The 20,950-nt window shown below is 39.1% G+C and overlaps 2 protein-coding genes across 4 annotated transcripts in view; one reads left to right on the top strand and one right to left on the bottom strand.

Moving 5' to 3' along the window:
• Positions 1–20,950, top strand: part of gpc6a (glypican 6a) — a 191,964-nt gene that overhangs the window by 145,544 nt on the left and 25,470 nt on the right. The gene's annotated exons all lie outside the window — the stretch shown is intronic.
• Positions 17,500–20,669, bottom strand: LOC146678798 (uncharacterized). Of its 2 annotated transcripts, none has more exons than XM_085403135.1 (4): positions 19,563–20,668; positions 18,556–18,711; positions 18,226–18,321; positions 17,500–18,083 (listed from the first exon to the last, which is right to left on the bottom strand). In XM_085403135.1, the coding sequence occupies exons 1-4, from the start codon at positions 20,595–20,597 to the stop codon at positions 17,766–17,768; spliced, it is 1,605 nt and encodes a 534-aa protein (XP_085259261.1). In that variant the 5' UTR covers positions 20,598–20,668; the 3' UTR covers positions 17,500–17,765. The 2 variants fall into 2 exon arrangements, with proteins under 2 accessions (XP_085259261.1, XP_085259270.1); XM_085403144.1 differs by having other exon boundaries at positions 17,966–18,083; positions 18,216–18,321; positions 19,563–20,669.

Raw genomic sequence — 20,950 nt, forward strand, 5'->3', positions numbered from 1 at the left:
AATTGTAACTTTAGGCACATAGGGTTTTTTTTAATCTTGAAAAAATGCAACATTTAAATATAGCACAGTATGACAGGCATAAACTAGTCCCTAAGCCTCTAAGTGCTATTAGGTAAACTCGTGGAATATCTCGGCATGGTGTGTAGTGGTTCTCCAGGTCTCTCCAGAGCAGGGACCTCAACATCATTGAAGCAGTGTGGGATCATCTTGCTAGAGAACAGAACAAAAAGGCAGCCAACATCCAAATAAGTCCTTCAAGAAGCCTGGAGAACTATTCCTGAAGGCTGCTTACAGAAATTAAAAGAAAGTTTGTTTGAGTGAGTTCAGGGTGTATTGAAGAATAAATGCGGTCTTGCCAAATAATGACTTTCAGTCTTGTTAGAACAGTTTGAAATGCTGCATTTCCATTTATGTTTGCATATGTTTCAGTACCGCTGCACATATTTCTCATTTTTTTATACAAAATATAAACAAATAAGGTGAGACATGATTTTAAGATTCTGGTTCGTGCATGAACCGTTATAAGAATAATTCCAATAGATGATTTAAATGATCAAGGCGCCCTCTCTTGAACCAAGGTGTTTAACAGCTGAGCCGGCTTTCCCCGATGATCAGTCAGCACCAGCATAATCCGCATTATAAATTCATTCCTTTTTATTAATCTTAGTTTCTGCGGGAAGTGCATTGATAAAGGGGCTTTCCCCCCCTACATCAACGTGTTTGCTTTTATTTAACGTTTCCTGCCTCGAGAGTTTAAAATATGCAAGAGATTTGAACTAATTTATTCCATGAAGTTAGTGTAGTAACTTTATGTTACAGAGAAGCATCTGTTTATAAAGCCCCCTCCCCCAAATGGTAGGTTTACCCTTGGGATGGGACACAAAACCAGCTGTGTATGAAACTTCCATCTGTGCTTACATTAGTCAGGTCACGGTTTGTTTAACATGAATGTGCTGTACTAAAGCTGCTCAGTATCTGCGTCATTTGAGGTCTGTTTTTTCTGTTTCACAGTAACATGAATTAAGCTCTTTCCAGTATAAATATCACAAATATACCTAGAAATAGGTTACATTAAAGTTTTATATTAAAGTAGTCAGTATGAGATTTATGGAGTCAGGTAATATTGAGACGTATTTACTTCATTAAAACAAATTAACAAATTATTTATTTTAAAGTATTTATGTAATCTGGGTTGTTTTAGTGTTATATCATACTATACTGGTCTTTTTTTAAGGAAATACAGGAACACAAATCAGAAAGCTTCTGGCAGTTCACAGGTGCATTGTAAACACGTATCCGGTATTATTGTGGTGGAACAAGCCCGTTTAGTCTGTAATCTCCTGCTGCTGCATCTGCTATGGCTTTAACTGTTTAGACACACCAGGGTTTTCTCCCTGGACTTTTTCCTGCTATGAAATTTCAATACTTTTATATTTACAGCTGTTAAAGCAGCCACCCACAATGTTTCTTTAAAAAAAAAGAAAAATGTGCATCCATATGGATTATATAAGTTGTCTTGTGTATTTTCTCCCACTGAATATACAGTGGGGCAAAAAAGTATTTAGTCAGCCACCGATTGTGCAAGTTCCCCCACTTAAAATGATGACAGAGGTCAGTAATTTGCACCAGAGGTACACTTCAACTGTGAGAGACAGAATGTGAAAAAAAAATCCATGAATCCACATGGTAGGATTTGTAAAGAATTTATTCGTAAATCAGGGTGGAAAATAAGTATTTGGTCAATAACAAAAATACAACTCAATACTTTGTAACATAACCTTTGTTGGCAATAACAGAGGTCAAACGTTTACTATAGGTCTTTACCAGGTTTGCACACACAGTAGCTGGTATTTTGGCCCATTCCTCCATGCAGATCTTCTCGAGAGCAGTGATGTTTTGGGGCTGTCGCCAAGCAACATGGACTTTCAACTCCCGCCACAGATTTTCTATGGGGTTGAGGTCTGGAGACTGGCTAGGCCACTCCAGGACTTTCAAATGCTTCTTACGGAGCCACTCCTTTGTTGCCCGGGCGGTGTGTTTTGGATCATTGTCATGTTGGAAGACCCAGCCTCGTTTCATCTTCAAAGTTCTCACTGATGGAAGGAGGTTTTGGCTCAAAATCTCACGATACATGGCCCCATTCATTCTGTCCTTAACACGGATCAGTGGTCCTGTCCCCTTGGCAGAAAAACAGCCCCATAGCGTGATGTTTCCACCCCCATGCTTCACAGTAGGTATGGTGTTCTTGGGATGCAACTCAGTATTCTTCTTCCTCCAAACACGACGAGTTGAGTTTATACCAAAAAGTTCTACTTTGGTTTCATCTGACCACATGACATTCTCCCAATCCTCTGCTGTATCATCCATGTGCTCTCTGGCAAACTTCAGACGGGCCTGGACATGCACTGGCTTCAGCAGCGGAACACGTCTGGCACTGCGGGATTTGATTCCCTGCCGTTGTAGTGTGTTACTGATGGTGACCTTTGTTACTTTGGTCCCAGCTCTCTGCAGGTCATTCACCAGGTCCCCCCGTGTGGTCCTGGGATCTTTGCTCACCGTTCTCATGATCATTTTGACCCCACAGGATGAGATCTTGCGTGGAGCCCCAGATCGAGGGAGATTATCAGTGGTCTTGTATGTCTTCCATTTTCTGATGATTGCTCCCACAGTTGATTTTTTCACACCAAGCTGCTTGCCTATTGTAGATTCACTCTTCCCAGTCTGGTGCAGGTCTACAATACTTTTCCTGGTGTCCTTCTAAAGCTCTTTGGTCTTGGCCATGGCGGAGTTTGGAGTCTGACTGTTTGAGGCTGTGGACAGGTGTCTTTTATACAGATGATGGGTTCAAACAGGTGCCATTCATACAGGTAACGAGTGGGGGACAGAAAAGCTTCTTACAGAAGACGTTACAGGTCTGTGAGAGCCAGAGATTTTCCTTGTTTGAGGTGACCAAATACTTATTTTCCACCCTAATTTACGAATAAATTCTTTACAAATCCTACCATGTGAATTCATGGATTTTTTTTTCACATTCTGTCTCTCACAGTTGAAGTGTACCTCTGGTGCAAATTACTGACCTCTGTCATCATTTTAAGTGGGGGAACTTGCACAATCGGTGGCTGACTAAATACTTTTTTGCCCCACTGTAAATGTTTGAGAACATTTACGTCAACAATAAGATCTAACAGATGTTACAGTTAATACAAAGTAAGCTGAGCATTTTTGTGTAAGAGAATTATTGCACATATAATTACAGAAATAACAAGTGTACATAAACACGCGCACAGGGCTGTTGAAAATGACAACAGCTACTGCATAAAGCTGTTGTCATGGGGATAAGTTGCAAACTGCATGCTAACTATCGCTTGCTGCCTGTTGCAGGAATTAACAGATGTGTGGGAGATTTCATTACGCTTACAGAGCCTCTGCTAATTGTGTAATTAGCTGTATACATAATCAGGAAGAGGATCAAAATATTACATTAACAAGTTCACCTGTTGTGAAAGTCACAGCACTGGTAACTGGGATGTTTAGCTTATTTAGAAATGACCTGACTTTAACAGCCACGGGAACATTTTAAACATCTAATGATGAGCTATGTCTGAAATCCATATTTATACTAAATTCATCAAAGTCCTTGGGTTTACAGCCGTAAGGTAATACAGGGTTGTTTCAACTCTGATGGCACAGCACTTCAGGTAGATGCTGCATTAAAAGTTTAGATGACATCTGAAGGAGAATTCTTGTCTTAAATTCCTGAAAACTGCTGCTCTTCTCATCTTGCTAGAATCCTGTTTCCATAAAGAAGCACTACTGATCAGAGGCTTCAGTTCCACACAACCTGACATCTGTTTGTAGTAACTGTTCTTTCTGTTTAAATTTAAAAATGAACAACACAGATGCTTCTAGGCCCTCTTAGTCCTGCAGCAGCAAGGATGGACTCTCCTCTGCTTTCTGTTCCCCTCTCAAGGTCCGACTTCAAAACATGTTTAAAATTCTCCATTATAGGATGTTGAGCTCTTAGATATCTCTATGTGGAATTGTTGAATTCTTGCCATAGCTTGAGCCAGTTGGCCTGTCCATACCTTGGCTAGTATCCAAGCATCTTCACTATTCAAGCCATAGGTTCTGATTGTCAGTGACTCCAAAGATTTTTGTTTTTGCTCTGGCCATTTACTCGGGACCCTAGTGCCAATCAGTTTTTTGACTGGTAATTCAATAAGGAATGACCATTTGAAAGAACAAGATGATTCATCGAAGTACAGTGTTTGAGTCATAAACATTTTAGCGATTAGGCTCAGATGAATTTGACATGTTCCAACAGTGGTAGGAAGTAGGACAGGACCCCCCAGAATCTAGATGCTGGCGGTGGTGGTTATCAAGCAGATGGGAACTTGGATGAATGACCAGGATGAGGTGGAGATGGGGAGGAGGCAGGCTGAGAGAGTGAGAGGCAGAATGAGAATAGATTTAAAGCATGCAAAACTAAGGCTCAGTTCTCACTGAAGAAAAAATGGTTGGGCCACGGTGATGACGACAGAAGTGAGGCAGAAGTGATTTAAATAATAGACCAGAGGTCCGGGCGGCCAGGAATCCAGGCAGAGGAGCAAACACAGGTCTTACTCATTGAACTTCTGCATAAGCTTCATTATCACTATCAGTAAAAAAAAAAAAAACAATGCAAAGCATTAACTCTGACTGCTACATTCAATTTACCATGCCTAATTCATTCAATTAAATGAATTATTAAATAGCCCTAATAAATATTTGTAGGCGGTGTTTGCATGGAGCCCATAGGCTTGAAACCTGTTGTAAATGATTGTTTTCTAAAGTTAAATATTTATGACAAAATAAGCAATAATGATAATTACATGCAAACCTGTGCGTGTGTTGTGTTGATCAGTTTTGATTAAGGGAAGCCCGGCGACGGAAGCCAGAACACCACAACATTTGCACACATTTGCATTCATATTGCCTAATTTGGGTTGGTGCATAGAAGTAAATGATATCGTGTTTTTTTTTAAATGAGTGAACCCTTGGAAAATTAAGAAAAACTCTCAGGTGAAATAACTAAAACTTTCGCATTTTGGGGTATGATTGTGTGCCCATACAACTCAAACTGTACTAAATTAAGGAACTGGTTGAGAACATGTGCTCTGAAGACGAAGAAGGTATTATATTTAACTTTGAACATCCAGGAAATCATCATGTGTGACTTTGTGTGAGCCGGACTGATTACTGTTTCCTTTTTGATATTTTAAGGTGGTATTTTAAGGATTTCTAGATTGTCTCTATAGTGCAGACGTCTCACTGCATCTACAGTGTGCAAACACATTATCCCAATTTTAGCTTTTGACACAGGCTCGCTCTGAAAATCTGTATTGATTTTAGTTCTATTGAAACTAGTTAAAGCACGTTCCGGGCTCATAAATCAACATGAGCCCAAACAGACCGTGAGATCATCTTGCAAAGCCCAATATGAATGTGTCGTATTGGGCATCTGATAAAGGGACACTGCTGCTGCAAAGTGAAAGCAGAGGAGTGCCTCAGCATCCTCTTTTATTAAAAGGGATCTTTAACAGTCATGTAGTCAATTTTCTCTGATTTCACTGTTTTACCATGTAGTGTTCATACGGGCTCTTTTTTTAAAAGACATTCGTGTATTACTTTGTTGGTTTTTCTTATTTATTTCTCATAAAATTGCTTGTTGTGTGAGTCATTTGGAATGAGGGACAAATTGGTGCTGTGTGTTTTGATTGCGATTGATGCTTTCTTCTCAAACAGAGTGACTCATGGTGAATCACAGTGGGGTTTTTTTGTGAAATCGATTAAGATTGGCTTTGTTAATGGTGCATGTGTGTGCTTGGGAAGGGTATAACACTTGTTAACAGAAAAGGCAGGGAGGAAGCAGGGGCCGGTCCCTTTGTTTAATCTGTGCTTCGGTGAGCTATAAGTCTGCTTCCCGTCTGTATACAGCACTTCATCGTGACAAGCAGGCACATATTAGCAGAAATATTGGCACTTACTTATAGCGCTGATCATATTTCAGGGCTATATGCATGTGATATGCTGAGACAACAAACTCAACACAACAAACAAAAACTGTTTAAGAAGGTTGTACTGCTCATATCTACAGACAGTTCTGTGGCTGAAATTTGGAATTGAAGCTGGTGGATCTGACCTGTGAAAGCCCTAATTAAAATTACTGGACCTGAATTAACATGCATTGCTGGAGTTTGCCCTGCTTGCTGCATGCGCCGAATGCTCATCAGCCACTTGACACCACTTCCAGGATTCAGCAAAACCAGAGGAAGGCAGACTGGAATTAAGCTTTGTTTGTATAAACGATTTAATGGAATAGAGGTCCTGTTTGACATTTGGTGTAACCTTGTGATGTTGATGTGGCATTATTGTTAGTAGTAGTTTTGAAAAAATCACCCTGAGATCCTAATGTTAAAGTATAGTTATATTTAACTCTTTAAGCTCATTTCCAGTTTTTTAAAAATTAAACTGTTTACATTAAAATTAAAGCATTTTATCCATCTTAATGTTGCATCATCACACCTGGTAGTTTGTTGTTGAGGTTATCGGTCCCTCTCTACAAGCTACCAGTTAAGGCAGACGTTTGTGGAGGCACTACAAATTTGACCTATGTGAAGAGGATAATTCATTGATTATTAATGATGACAAACAGTCCTCTCAGCGTAGGATTAGGTCAGACTTTCAAGGTGAATATAGGCACTGGAACCTTTGCTTGGTGGCTAATAATAAATATACAGGGCTTTACCTTGAACTATAAAGAGCCTCGATGGTGCCTTTCCAAATAACAAGTCAGATGGTTCCTCTCCTCTTTGGTCTGCAGGACATTGGCGTCCATGTTTTCCAGAAACAATTTGAAATTTCAGTTCGTCGGACCACAGAACAGTTTTTGCCTCAGTCCAGTTCAGTTTAAATAAGCTTTGAGAAGATGATGGAGTTAATAGTGTTTCCAGATCGCATTCAAGTGTTGTTTCTTCTTTGCATGATAGAGCTTTAACCTGCATTTGTGGATGGCACTATACAGCATTGCAGGCAACAATTTCTGGAAGAGTTTATGAGCCCATGCATGAATTTCCATGCCCAGTTTAAATAAGCTCATTCCTGTTTTTAATGCAGTGTGGCCTGAAGGCTTTAAAATCTCAGGCTTCCAATACTGATTCTGGCCTTGTCTCTTGCGCACAGAGATTTCTCCTGACTCCCATAATCCTCTGAAGCTTTTCTGTGCTGTAGATGGTGAAATATTTTTGACAATTTTAAGTTGGTTTTTTTTTTTATTGTTCTACAATTTCTAGATAAATGCAGGTTAATGAACTCCTGCCCATCTTTACTCCTGAGAAACTCTCTAAGATCCTCTTTTTAAACCCGATCATGTTTCTGACTTCTGCCTATTAACTGTAGTTAGTTGCAAAATGTTTTTGCAGGTGCTTCTTTTTAGTACCACTTTCTTTTCCAGCATTTTGCTTCCCTACGCCCCAATTTTTTAAAGATGTGTTGTTCATAATTAGCTAATATTTTTCATGATGTGTTAAGATGTCTCATCTTAAACATTTATATTTGTTTTCCTTTGATTATTGTCAGTTCACAAGATTTGCAAATCATTGTGTTCTTCTGTAATTTACATCCTTGCAAATGTGGTTATATTTTGCAGATTGAGTTGTGTGTTGAGTTAACTGTGACTAACAACACAACATCACAAATGTGAGTTAGTTTCTCTGATTTTCTTAAAAATTAAGCATGGTCTCATTTAAGTTAAAGGTTGTGACTTTATGAAATAATTACATCCAATTCACATTTCACTTGTTACATGTAATAACTTAAGATGTCAAATATAAGAACCAGTGTTGCACCAGGAAGTGCGGTCTCTGTGCAGCTAAATTAACACCTCTCAAATAGGTGTTAATTTAAAAATAAATAAATAAACCTTAAACACAATAACCCTGATGAATTATTACAGGATTGCTAATTGTGTTAGACTGCAGCTATTATCAGTTTATGCCTAATAACTGCATGTAGAAGCAACCTGCGTCACTCTTGTCAGTGATATAGTTTTGAACCTACCAGTGATATTATCAGTTATTTAAAGGGTTTTTTAAAGCAGCGCAGCAGTAACCTCTGGGCTCCCAGTGAGACGGAGAGAAATGCTGAAGGTTCAGCAGCATCTAATCTTGCAGCTGCAGCATAGATGTGTGGTGAAAGCAGCAGCTATTCTAGCTGGAGTCAAACTCACTGCCCTAGGTACTCATATAAAGACTCATGCTTAGATTTTTGTCTTCACAATTTGCCCTTAGTATGCTGTGTGTTTGTGTGCTTATGTGTGTATGCTTGCAGTTATTTATTCATGAATGAGTGTTTGTTTACTGCTGTATTTGTGCAGTTGAAATGACTGTACTGAACTGAACTGTTACTGAACTTTAGACATTGTTTATGTAGACCGTACATCGAGTTATACAGATGGAAAACTCTGAATTAAACTTCCATAAGCTTTCACTTCACAATGAATCATAAATGGATTTATTTACTTATATGTGTACATTGGAATGATCCTTCCTTCCTTTCTCCAGTTCACCTGAAATGCTCCTGCTTGCAGATGCTTAGCTGTCAGAATGGACCGTATCAATATCACATTACTGTTGTTAAATTTTAAAGTTTGAGCAAAAATAACCAAGCACATTGTGATCTGGTCCATATTGTTTTGTTAGTGCCAGGACGCTATGGGCTATTGTGAATCAGAGCCACACCAGCATGTGTTAAACCTAACCAGCTTTGGTGTCTCCATGACAGGATTACCACATCAAATATGAGGGCAGTCTCCTGCAGTGGCATCCTGTTGGTACAGGCCCTTTCATGTCCTGTTAAGACCCGAGGCTTCACTGTATACACTTCTCTCAAATCCCCAGTGTAACAAGGACATTGTGTGTGTGTGTGTGTGTGTGTGTGTGTGTGTGTGTGTGTGTGTGTGTGTGTGTGTGTGTGTGTGTGTGTGTGTGTGTGTGTGTGTGTGTTCACACTTGCACATGAATACACATGTGCCCCCTCACGAGTTTTGAGACAGATAAATTTTGGGTTATCCGAATGAAAAGAACTGAACATGCACAAGCACCTAGCACACTGAAAACACACACGTCACCAGACAAATAGATCTGGTGTTTTGGTTACTTACAGTTTACATGTGTTTCAGAGTAGTATTTTTCCTGATTCTCAGAATCCTGATGCCGAGGACGCTGGATGCTTAATACACTTTGGGTGATTATGTGTTATTCCGGAAGAAAAGACATGCAGAAGCTAGCTGAGCAACATAAAAAAAGATGCTACAGTTAAAAGCAGCTCTGGTGTTTTGCTGATTGATGTCAGTTTTCTGGGAAGAAAAAAAATACTCACCAGTGTTCCCTTGAAAGTAGACCTGGGCATTGTTCATCCACGTGCAACATCCAGCCCATTTGCTGTCCCTGACCAGCCATGTTTGGACGATGGGAAGTTAGAAGTCAAACATAAATAAGTACATATCACATTGATGACTCGGCATCAGAAAATGGCTCACTGCATTTTTGTAATTTCGAAATAGTTTTAAAAAAATTCATTTTAACTGAATCTTTATCTTTTATTTTAAATCCACTGTCATGTGGTACAGAGGCAAATTATTAAGAAAAAAGTGGACCTAGCATCCTAACTGAAAATTCTCCGTATTAAGAAGAGATGAGCACACACGTTGCAGCAGGTAGGGTCATGCCCATACTGAAGGTTATCCTTCCACAGAGGCTTTTCTTTATTCCCGTTCCTGCATCCCCTTTAGATAAGGGAACACAGTGATGCTCAGCACTATCTCCTATACTAAACAACAAGCACAGAGGCTGTCCTTGAGACCTCCACAGAGGTAAAATAGAAGATGGTCCAACATTATGTTCTACCCTGACACATTCAGACCTCCCAAAAATAGTGAAACCTCACCAGACAGATGTGTTCAGTCAAACAAAAAATCTAGAACAAGTAAGTGATGGATAAAGTGCTGGGTTCCATACCAAGAAACACTATGCAGTGCTTATATGCATGGAAAAATGTTTTTGAGTGATCCAGAAGAGTAGAAAAGTTATACGTAGTACAGGAAATGAATTGACCATACCTTTATGTTGCATTTCACAGCATGCACACCCTATGAAGCAGTATACATGATTCAAGTTCAAGCAGTCTCAGTGTATTTACTGTCAGATCATATATGTTTATGAAAATAAACATATATCTTATGTTTATTTTCATATATATTTTTTTCATATATGTTTATGAAAATAAACATATATCAGCACCAGAACACAGCGTAAAGTCTTTCTTTGAGAACAGGATGAAAATACAGGACAAAAAAAATCCACTGAGAAATGGAGGGACTGCAGTGTTAACTGTATGTGGGAAACTTGAACTTATAGACAACTGTAGAACTAGTAAAAATGCAAAATACTGATTAGAATTCTGCAGTGTGATTATAGCGGACAATGCTAATGAAAATTCAGTGGGTAGAGCGTATTTGACATCAAGGTATCTGTGTAAAGATCTGTCTCGGTGAAGGTTCGTTTTAAGCAATAGCAGCTGTGAGATGCAGATGTGTTACACTATTAAATATCTGTCATAACAACAACTAGTAAGTTATCATATTTTAGACCTCCCTCAAGAACATCAGAGTTACACTGTATGAGGTATTTAGTCTGTGCAGCTGTGGCTTTGCTGAATGTTACTGTGGCCTGGAGCCAAAGCCAAGATAAAGAAACGTTGCTGCTCACTGGGTTATTACCTCAGGCTCGGTAGATATGACCTGATAGCTGCTCTAGTCTCTCAGCTCTCTCTCTTTCTCATCCAGTCTCACACAAAAAGCCCCATCTTGCAAAAGCAACATTTTCTAGTTCTAACTCACAAAGTGTGTCTGTGATAGACAGCTGAAAGATATAAGGCAGTTCTTTTGTATACATATGAAACAAACAGCTGCTGCACAACCTTAGATTATTGCTATTATTTTTATTATTCACAGAACTTAAACTGTGGATCCCAAAATTCATTTGTCTGCACTGACGTAAGTGCAAATATAAGCACACTATTATGTGAGCCTGGCATAACTAGTGTACTATATACAACAGCTTCCTCGCGTTGCCTAGCCTCAAGAGCGTCAGAGCATTTAATTCCCTAAATACAATATAATTTTTTTATTAAGCCTGCAGGCTACATTGCCTCTTTTTCTTATGAGATTTCAGTCTAGTCAGAGAGAAGCAATGTAACTGACTATAACCAAGCTAAAGTCTGCTAGCAGTATTTTTCATTTAGCTGAAAAATGTAAAAGGTTTCATGTAAGAATTAAATTGGATTCACAAATAAATAGTTTATACATTAAAAAGTGTTTTTGACTGTATCAAAGTTCATCATTTAAACTGGGAAATAGCAGCTCTAACATTGTTTCTAGCTGTTTTTAGACCCTTCAGTCATGTCATGTGATCTCCACTCCAGACTGATTTTGCAAAATTGTCATGAAGATAAAAGTCTTTTAAAGGAAATACTGAGTCACCACTCATTTCTTTATATTGTGCTTGGAAAATGAGAAATAGATGAAGTGGTTTCTTGATGCATGTGTAAACATATATGGGGAAAAAGCAAAATGCAAAGCTACAAGCTACAAGCAGCTACAAAAAGAAAGTTATAGCTTGCCTTCAAGACCTTGAAAAGGACAAAATCATTGACAGCCGTACATATCACCGCCTTTATCCAGGGGATGCCTTACCCTGCATTTACGGACTTCCTAAAATCCACAAGGAAGGGATCCCACTCAGACCCATAGTCAGTAGCATAAACTCAGCCACTTATAACATTGCAAAACACCTTGCTACCATCCTTGCACCTCTCGTGGGGAACACCGCACACCACATCAAGAACTCCACCGACTTCACCGACAAGGTCCAGAAACTTACCCTGGATCCAGATGAAACCATGGTGTCCTTTGATGTAGTCTCTCTCTTCACTTGCATACCCACCACGGAGGCCGTGGAGACTGTCAGAAAACGACTACAAGAAGACAGCTCCTTGGAAGACAGGACCAACTTCACACCCGATCAGATTTGCACACTGTTAGACCTCTGCCTCACCACTACATATTTCAAATACAACGAGGGCTTCTACAGACAAAAACATGTCTGTGCCATGGGCTCCCCTGTGTCGCCTATTGTAGCCAACCTTTACATGGAGGAAGTGGAAAGGAAGGCTCTTGGCTCTTTCAAAGGAAGAGTACCCAGCCACTGGTACAGATATGTAGACGACACCTGGGTCAAAATCAAGACACAAGAAGTGGAATCCTTCACTGCGCACATCAACGCCATAGATAAAAACATCAAGTTCACCAGGGAAGACACAAAGGACAACTGTTTGCCTTTCCTGGACTGCACTGTGCACATTGAAGAGAACGGCAACCTCAACATCGAAGTTTACCGGAAGCCCACACATACGGACCAGTACCTCCTCTTTGACTCCCATCACCCTCTGGAACACAAACTTGGAGTAATCAGGACCCTACACCACCGGGCAGAACATGTTCCCTCTAAGCCTGAAGGAAAAAAGAAGGAACACACACATGTAAAGGAAGCACTCAAAACGTGCGGCTATCCTAAATGGGCGTTCTTAAAGTCAGCAAAGAGGCACAGAAAAGAAGACCAGACACCAGCGAGGGAGGATAAGAAAGACAGACGCAACAACATTGTCATCCCCTATGTAGCCAGTGTATCAGAGAAACTCAGGAGAGTTTTTCTCCAAGCATGACATCCCAGTGTACTTCAGACCCAGCAACACGCTCAGACAAAAACTGGTTCACCCGAAAGACAAAACTCCAAAACACAAACTTAACAATGTGGTGTATGCTGTACAGTGCAGCGAGGAATGCTCAGACCTCTACATTGGAGAGACCAAACAGCCACTTCACAAACGCATGGCACAACACAGAAGAGCCACCTCCACAGGACAAGACTCAGCAGTCCATCTGCATCTAAAGGACAAAGGTCACTCTTTCGAGGATGCCAATGTTCACATTTTGGACAGAGAGGACAGATGGTTTGAAAGAGGAGTGAAAGAAGCCAATTACGTCCACTGTGAGCGACCATCTTTGAACAGAGGCGGTGGTTTACGGCACCAACTGTCTGCCATCTATAATCCAGTTTTCAGTTCCCTTCCCAGACGTCTTAATGCCCACTCACATCCTGGGCCTCAGGAAATTGCATGCTAGGGTGGGGATATGTTTCACAATGAGCTCACCCGAAACCCTGGCTGATTGTGACCCACACCCATTTTCACACCTTGGCTCATGTGATTAGGTACAAGATCATCAAGGGGGTCCTTTTGTCCCTCTTTGGGGGGAAACTCTCACTGGATTTAATTCTGGGACTCTCCACCATTTGACCCTAGAACTGAAGAAGCTTCTCGGACGAGAGGTGAAACGTCTTCAAGCAACTTAAAGAAGTCCAGACGCTTTTCTTTCCAAGCTCCTTAGACTAAGATGACCTGGATGACTGAGAACCTTCACAGACAAAATGCAAACAAACAGAGTTTGCACAATTTTACGAGCCTGAAAGTCAATATTTTGTATGACGACTTTATTCTTCAACACAGCCTGAACTCTCAGGCAGTTAATTTAGGCATTGTTTTTTCTTCAAACAGTCCTCAGGAATAGTTCTCCAGGCTTCTTGTAGGACATTTAAAGCTTTTCTTCGGATGTTGGCTGCCTTTTGTCCTGTTTTTTGTCAAGATGACCACACTCATCATTAATCCCATGATTTCAATAATGGAAAGTTCTCTGTGGAGGCCAAACCATTACTGATAGTGTTTCATAGTGAATTTTTATATGTTTATTTTGGCAGTATGCTATGCTAAAAAGTGAAACTGTTGCTAATCAAACGCTTTCCAGTTAATATTGGATGGTAGATCTAAAATCTAATGTTACCTTTCTGCATTCGTGACAAGATCCCCAACACCACTGACAAAAGTTCACCCCCGAACCATGACAGAGCCACCACCGTGTTTAACAGATGACTTTATAAACTTAGTGTTGTGCTTCTCTCCTGACCTCCAGGTGACAGTTTGAGCCCAAAAATTCAAATTTGGATCATCACTCCATAAGACCTGCTGCCACTGATACCAAGTTCTTGTATAATTTAGTGTATTTCAACCTTTTCTTCCCATGTACTTCCTCTGAGACCATCTCTGAGGCGTCACTGAACAGTAGACAGATCGGTTGAGAGGCCATTTCTCTAGTCCTGTGTTAGGTTGTTGCAGGATTTTGTTCTCTTTCTTAAGAACATCGGTCTCAGATGCTGTTCATCTGCTGTAGGTTGTTTTTTAGGCCTGCCACTTCTTCTTTTGTCCTCCACTTGTGCAGTTTTCTCAATTTGTTATGGACACACTGCAGACCACGCCAAGATATGCCAAGTTTTCAGCTAAGAACTCTTTGGGCATCAGCTTGTTGGTACAAAAATACTATTTTATGCCTGTCAAACAGTGTTTTGTTTGGATTTTTTTCAACTAAAGAAATAGGAACAAATGATATACTTTGCTGCCTAAAGATACAAAAAAAATTGGTTCTTTGCTAAGTTGTCTGTTATGCGTCAACACATACATTTCATCCCTAGAGTTAGGTACCTTTATACCTGAATGATTCATGGGTCATTGTTAAGTGGCTTAACAAATCAAACCCTGTGAAAATAGCCAGGTATGAAAATGAGTAAAAAGTAAGGCAATGTCCAAGTAAGAAAGCCGAACTACAGCTTACAATCACACCAAGCCTGGCTCAAAACATACAGAAGGAGGACTGTCTAATACAGTACACTGGCAGTGTTTAGGATTTCATCCACCCAGGATTCATTTGCAATTTGTCATCATTTCTATAGTTGGCCTAAAGGTAAAGAAGGCCCACTCACTTGCTTTTTCTGGAGCTTTCACCTTTATCGCATGCTGTATGTTGTATCATTACTGAGCTCATGTGTTAGTAGATTCACTTGTCACATGACCAGACTCCATCTGTTCATGAAGCTTTACCACCAAGAGAGAGTTGTTAGCATGTGTCAGTCACAGTTCACTAGTTGATTCATGGAGCTGAATTATAGACGAGTACAAAATAAGTAATTCTCCTTATTGGTTTGTTTCTACCATATTACTGTGCCTGGACTGTAATATGTCTATCAACCACTGTTTCAGCTGTCTGATGTAAAGGTTCCAGTGAAGGCAGTCACTCCTCCTGACTGAGCAGTCATTATTAATATCACAGGGTTTACCTCTAAAGTTGAAATATATGCGTTTGTATACTTTGGCAACTCCGTTTGAATATAACTAAGATTAAGAAGAGACGTTTTGGGTATTGCATTCGATAACATGATGGGGTTTTTTTAGAAATATATGGCTGTAAATTGTATGAGACAGATATTTTGCAGTCTATGCTTTGAAGAGCCTCGAGGTATTCACACTGAAAAAAATGTTTTGTTCAATTTACTAAATTTTTTTATGACAAGTGGTTGCACGAAATAAATTTGTTTGAATCCAGAAATATTTTTTAAGTACACAGAATTTAATTTAAGCGAGTAAAGCCAACATATATTTTTAAGCTACTTTAACTTAACTGTTGTGGATACAACTTAGTCAAATAATATTAGTAATTCCAACTAAGGTTGTGTTAAGTGTACCAGAATAATTTGTTTCCTTTAAACTTATGTCCCAAAGTTATATTCAAATCAATAAAATTGTTAATTTCTCTCTATTTCAATTAAGTAAATTTTACTTAAAAAAATATTGCTTACCCTGATTTGTAGTTCTTTTTAATAACGCCAATAATGAAAACTACAAAATTCTTTCACATCATTTATTAATGCAAAATTTGTTGCAAACAGAATAAGAATCCACATGTAAGGGAAATTGCTGTAATTTGTATAATACAAATTACAAAACTTTTGCCTATGAACTAATAGCTTTAAAAAGCTCTATTCAAATAAAACAGAAACAACAGACAAGAGAAATGTTAACCAATGTTTCTCTTTCTCTAACAAAGAATAAAACACTGCCAGCGGTATAAAGTATCACAATTACAAACTGATGCATCCACAAACTAACCAAAGTTTCAGACTTGCTGTTCTGCGATCCATATTTAGAAATTGCATTTTAATAAGGTAATTAGACTTAAAACTAAACTTGTGTTTTCCTTACTGCTTTCCATTCTAGTCCTTCCTTGAGGATTCTGAATGTTTTACATGTTTTCTGACCTAACATACTTGCTTCAAAACAATAGTCCTAAAGTGTTACCAGTGTGCTGCAGTGTGGTAATCATGCAATTATTATTTATTTATTTATTTTTTTTTAAATCAGGTGAGTTAACACTAGGGGTGGGTTCTTATAATCGATTCATCGATTAAAATCGATTCTGGCTTGGATAACGTAAAATCGATTCATTAAAATCCTGAATCGATTTTTTAATATAAATTTATTTTGCCCAAAATGCCAGAATCTCAGGTGAAATCTCACAAAATTTCAAGAACCACCAAACAGTTAAGACAGTAAATGAGAGCAGGAACACGGATTCTGCACAAAGACTTAAACACACAGCGGGACCCGCGGATCAGAATCAGTTAGATGTCGCTTTTCTCACAGTCGGGGCTGAAAGCCGACAGCTCGCTGACTCTGATCTGTCGGCGGGTCTGCGCTTTGTGTGCACGCCCTTTATGCGCCGATTCTAAAGCTGTTAGTTTGATCTCTCTCCAAACAATATTGACCGAACCAGCAGCAAAAGAAGATCCAAACGCTTCACATAAACATCGTCATGAATTCACTCAGACTTTTACTGTTTTGCTTCCACTGCGATGCACAGCTCTCTCTCTGTACTTCAAGAACAGTTTCCCTTTCTTCATTATTCGCTTGCTTGTTACGCACAAGTCTACTGTTGTTTACAGGCTGTCGGCCGCTGTTTTTTCCCTTTTACATTCTTCCGAAAAGAAAACCTCATTTCTGCTGTTCAATACTGAACAAATTTAAACTTTTTAAAATTATTCAAAATGCAAAACGCTGTGTCTGTAATAAAACCGCTGTAACGTCAGAGGTGATGTTCATATGTTGATTAATGGTTTTCTTTCGTTTTTGATGTACTGCAGAACATTTTTATAAAATCCCAGGCCAGGAAAATCACCTTCATGTTTTTCTGTGTTTTATCCTCAGCTACTTTGACACAAAGGCATCTGCTGTGATGCTCACACCTGTGATAAAGTCTTGCGTGTGTCAGCTTCCTTTTTATTGATACAAAAATATGTAAATGTACTGATCTGAATTATAATATTTCTGACTGTCAAAATTTCCCAGATTTAAATCGAATCGAATTAAATCGAATCGTGGATCGAATCGATTCGGGGCCTTGTGAATCGGAATTGAATCGATTCTAGAAATCAGTGACGATACCCAGCCCTAGTTAACACTGATTATAGGGCAGCAGCTATCAAGGACCGGAATAAAGAAAAATTGCTTCGGTAAACTGAATAATTACAAAGTTGCTCTTCAAGCTACTCAAATGTACCAAACGTGAAACATTCATTATTGAAAGTGAAAATGTTCAATCAAAACATAACACAGAACGTGAGAACGAATGATGGTTATACAAATATTTCACTCCTATTCACAAGAGCACCAGTCATTGGTAATTTACATAACAAAATGTAAATGGATGTGTGGTTTTAGAAATCTTCCTATCCAGTAGCAATTTTGTTCTTCAGCCCAAGGACTTTGGGGGAGAGCTTTTCCCCATCCAATCCCATCAACACTTTCTGAATGAATTCATAATAGTGCCTCAATTCCTTGGGGTAGGCTAGGTTTAGTGCATAGATTACTCCAAGCATCAATGCACAAGCTTGGGCCGGAGATCCAATGTTGTCCATGACTATCTTCCCTTCAACAAATATTCCAATGTCATCATAATGTCCATTTTGTCCATCCTCCTTGTTGATGACATAAATGCCCATGGTGTGCTTCTTTAGGCCTCTCTGGATGTCATCTCCTTCAATGTCCTAAACATTTAATAAAAAGGTAAAAGAAAAACAATTAACTCTACAATTAAATTCCAATCTAGTCGTTTGTGTGTGTGTGTGTGTGTGTGTAAATATCTATCTAAGAAGTGTGTGTATAGATGACTTGCTAACAATGACTTACCAAGTACTCCCGAATAAGGCTTCCGTCCTCTTCACCAAGGTAGAGGCAAAGTGCCCTGAGAACTGCTTCCCTTTTCACTTTAACATCACTTTCAGCCTGTTTAAAGAGAGTTGCTGATTAAACCAATTTGGAAAAAAGAACAATGTCTGACATTCGCAATAAGTAAATTTTATCATAAGTCAGTTCAAACATAGTAAATAAAATTTATATATGAAAATTTCAAAATTTAGATTGCTTGGCCGGTCACCTAAAATGGCTTATTTGACTCACCAGTGACTTGCCACTTAAGACAAATTAAATCCAAATAGAATTTGCAATATTCAGATTTACCTCTTGCATGATCTGCAAGTGGTGGGCAAGTTTCTGCCCAGAAACACCGCCCTTCTTCTGGAAAACTGTCATCAGCTGAGGTGTAATTCTGTCTAACTGTGCCGCGAAGGTCGTCTCCAGTTGAAGTGTTGTAATACGCTGGAATTCAGCATTTACCTGTATCTCACACACACAGAGAAAAGAAAAAAAAAAGCAGACTGGTGCTTAATCATTGGTATGATTATTTTGTTATTTCTTCATTAAATGCTACAATGTAATTGCCATCACTTCATAAAGCATGATTAGCATATGGGTTAGTATACAGTGCATGAAGGATGTTACTACTGTTAATCAAAGACGAAATGAATGGCATCAGTCCATTTAGTGGGTTTAAAGGGTTTTAAAAAGCAGATATTTGTCTGTTTCAGGTGGTTGGCAACACATTTTCCTGTGCTCTTTGTCCGCTGGTGGGAGTGTCTCACCTGTGAGGTCAGCACCTCTTGGTGGTGAGAGGTCTTAGGGGTTTTAACTTGACCCATTTATTTTTTTATCTTATGAGCAACAAAGTTTGTTCATCACATTTTTAATTTACATTTGTTTAGCACATGCTTTTAACAATCTGAGGCTAACTAAAAACGAATAGCTAAATGAAAGGTTTTAGGTTAATTCACAATTGATAATCTGATTTCACTCTATTAATTATTGAGATGATTAATCAATCATTTCAATAATCAAACTCACTATAAAATAGTTTGGGCCCTATATGTAGTGCAAACTTACTTAAACAATCAAAAATTTATTTTATTCATGTTTCTACACTTTAAGTCACTTATGTTTTTCATACACAACTTGTATTTTAAGTGCTGCTCAAATAAATACTCTGTACGGTACACAGGTCAATCACTATAAATGCCAGCCTCTTTATACCTATATTAGGGATCGTCTTAATCCAAGTGGCCCAGATTAATTAATGTATAACATAAGGAATTACTGAAAAGAACACTCAGCAAAAAAAAGCATGCCTTTACCTCATTAATCTGGAAAAGTGCAGGCCACCTAGCTTTAAACTCCCCAGCAGTTGGACTTCCCTGCACCACCTCTTGTCTACGGTAGGAAAATGTTCTTGACATCTTCTGTCTTACATCTGAGGCACCGTTTCTTCGTCTGATGTCAGTCAAAAGCTCAACCCTGATGTTTTCTAGACTGTCATCCGTTTCGCCAGCTGGGTGTAATGGACAAAAATTGACCTCAGCCTTTTTAGGTTTCTTAACATTTTTGGCTGGGAGGCAATCATCACTGGATTTGTTTTTCAAAGCATTTATAGTCACTTCAGGACAGCCAATGTTGCGCATCTTTGTCCTGTAATTAGCCATCTTATATTTCAGGCTAATCATCCAGCCATAGTAACCTGTGGCAGATGGCTCTCGCAGACAAGGGAATTTTTTGATCAGTGCCCCTGCAACTTCATCTATTTGGTAATTTTGAGGATAAGCAGTAAACTGAAAAATCGCATCAGCTAGCATCTCTAAGATGTCAGATTTAACACCTGGAGTAATCTTGAGCCGAGTTCCAGTTTCTCTGAAGGTCTCATTTCCACGCTGAAGTTGCACCTCTACATTGAATGAAAATCGAGGAATAGTAAACTCGCGAGGCCATGCACATGATCTCAGCTCACTGTCTGACTGTGGTAGAATTATGGTGCTGTCTGAGTTGGATGAAGACGATGAGAGACTGGAGTTTCTTTGAATACTTTCTGGACTTGCAGAGGAGTCAAGACTGCATGTGGGATACTGCTTTAACAAAGATGCACTTGTGTCCAGATTTGCCATGTACACAAGTTTGATTGTACTTCGGTCTTGAATGTCTTGCATTGATGTTATGTTCATAAACTCATTATTGAAGTCAGGATCCATGAATTGAATACGAAAGTCTCTTTCAATTCCAAATGCTTGGCAAATTGTGCTCTGAAGATCAGTCAAAGTTCTTGGCATCCCAGATGGAACGTCAAGTCTCCTAAAATCATCATCTGCCACGATGACTCTCAGCTTCAGCTGCTCTGCCATTCTTCAATCTGATTTTTAAAGACATTAGGAGAAAAAAAAAAGTTAAAATACTTTGCATTGAATAATTTTATTAGGGAGCACTGTTAGGTTTGTAGCTTGAACCCATCCGCTGGAACGTTGAAGACAATATAATTACACTGCTAAGCAAGACACAAGTAGGCAAACTTCTTCATGTTACTCGTGCACGGGAGAGAACCGGACAAACGCCGTTCCTTCGCTTGACCCCAGTAGCTCTCGTCCGTTCTCCCATACACTGTCCTTTTATTGAGGTTACATGAATATGCATAGGTTCATTAACATACGACGTCTACATACAAACAAAGAGTACCTTGCCTGTGTGTGTGTGTGTGTGT

Source organism: Rhamphochromis longiceps, linkage group LG1 (genome assembly GCF_057381845.1).
Source record: "Rhamphochromis longiceps isolate RC_006_pf linkage group LG1, R_longiceps_female_GT1.1, whole genome shotgun sequence".
In the NCBI taxonomy this organism is placed as follows: domain Eukaryota; kingdom Metazoa; phylum Chordata; class Actinopteri; order Cichliformes; family Cichlidae; genus Rhamphochromis; species Rhamphochromis longiceps.

Bases quoted from the DNA above. Each gene is read 5' to 3' on its own strand.
- LOC146678798 (XM_085403135.1), bottom strand. From the start codon at position 20,597: ATGGCAGAGCAGCTGAAGCTGAGAGTCATCGTGGCAGATGATGATTTT. The intron at 18,712-19,562 runs GTAAAGGCATGC...TGTGAGATACAG, and splicing joins CACTTTTCCAGATTAATGAG to GTAAATGCTGAATTCCAGCG. The intron at 18,322-18,555 runs GTAAATCTGAAT...CTCTTTAAACAG, and splicing joins ACTTGCAGATCATGCAAGAG to GCTGAAAGTGATGTTAAAGT.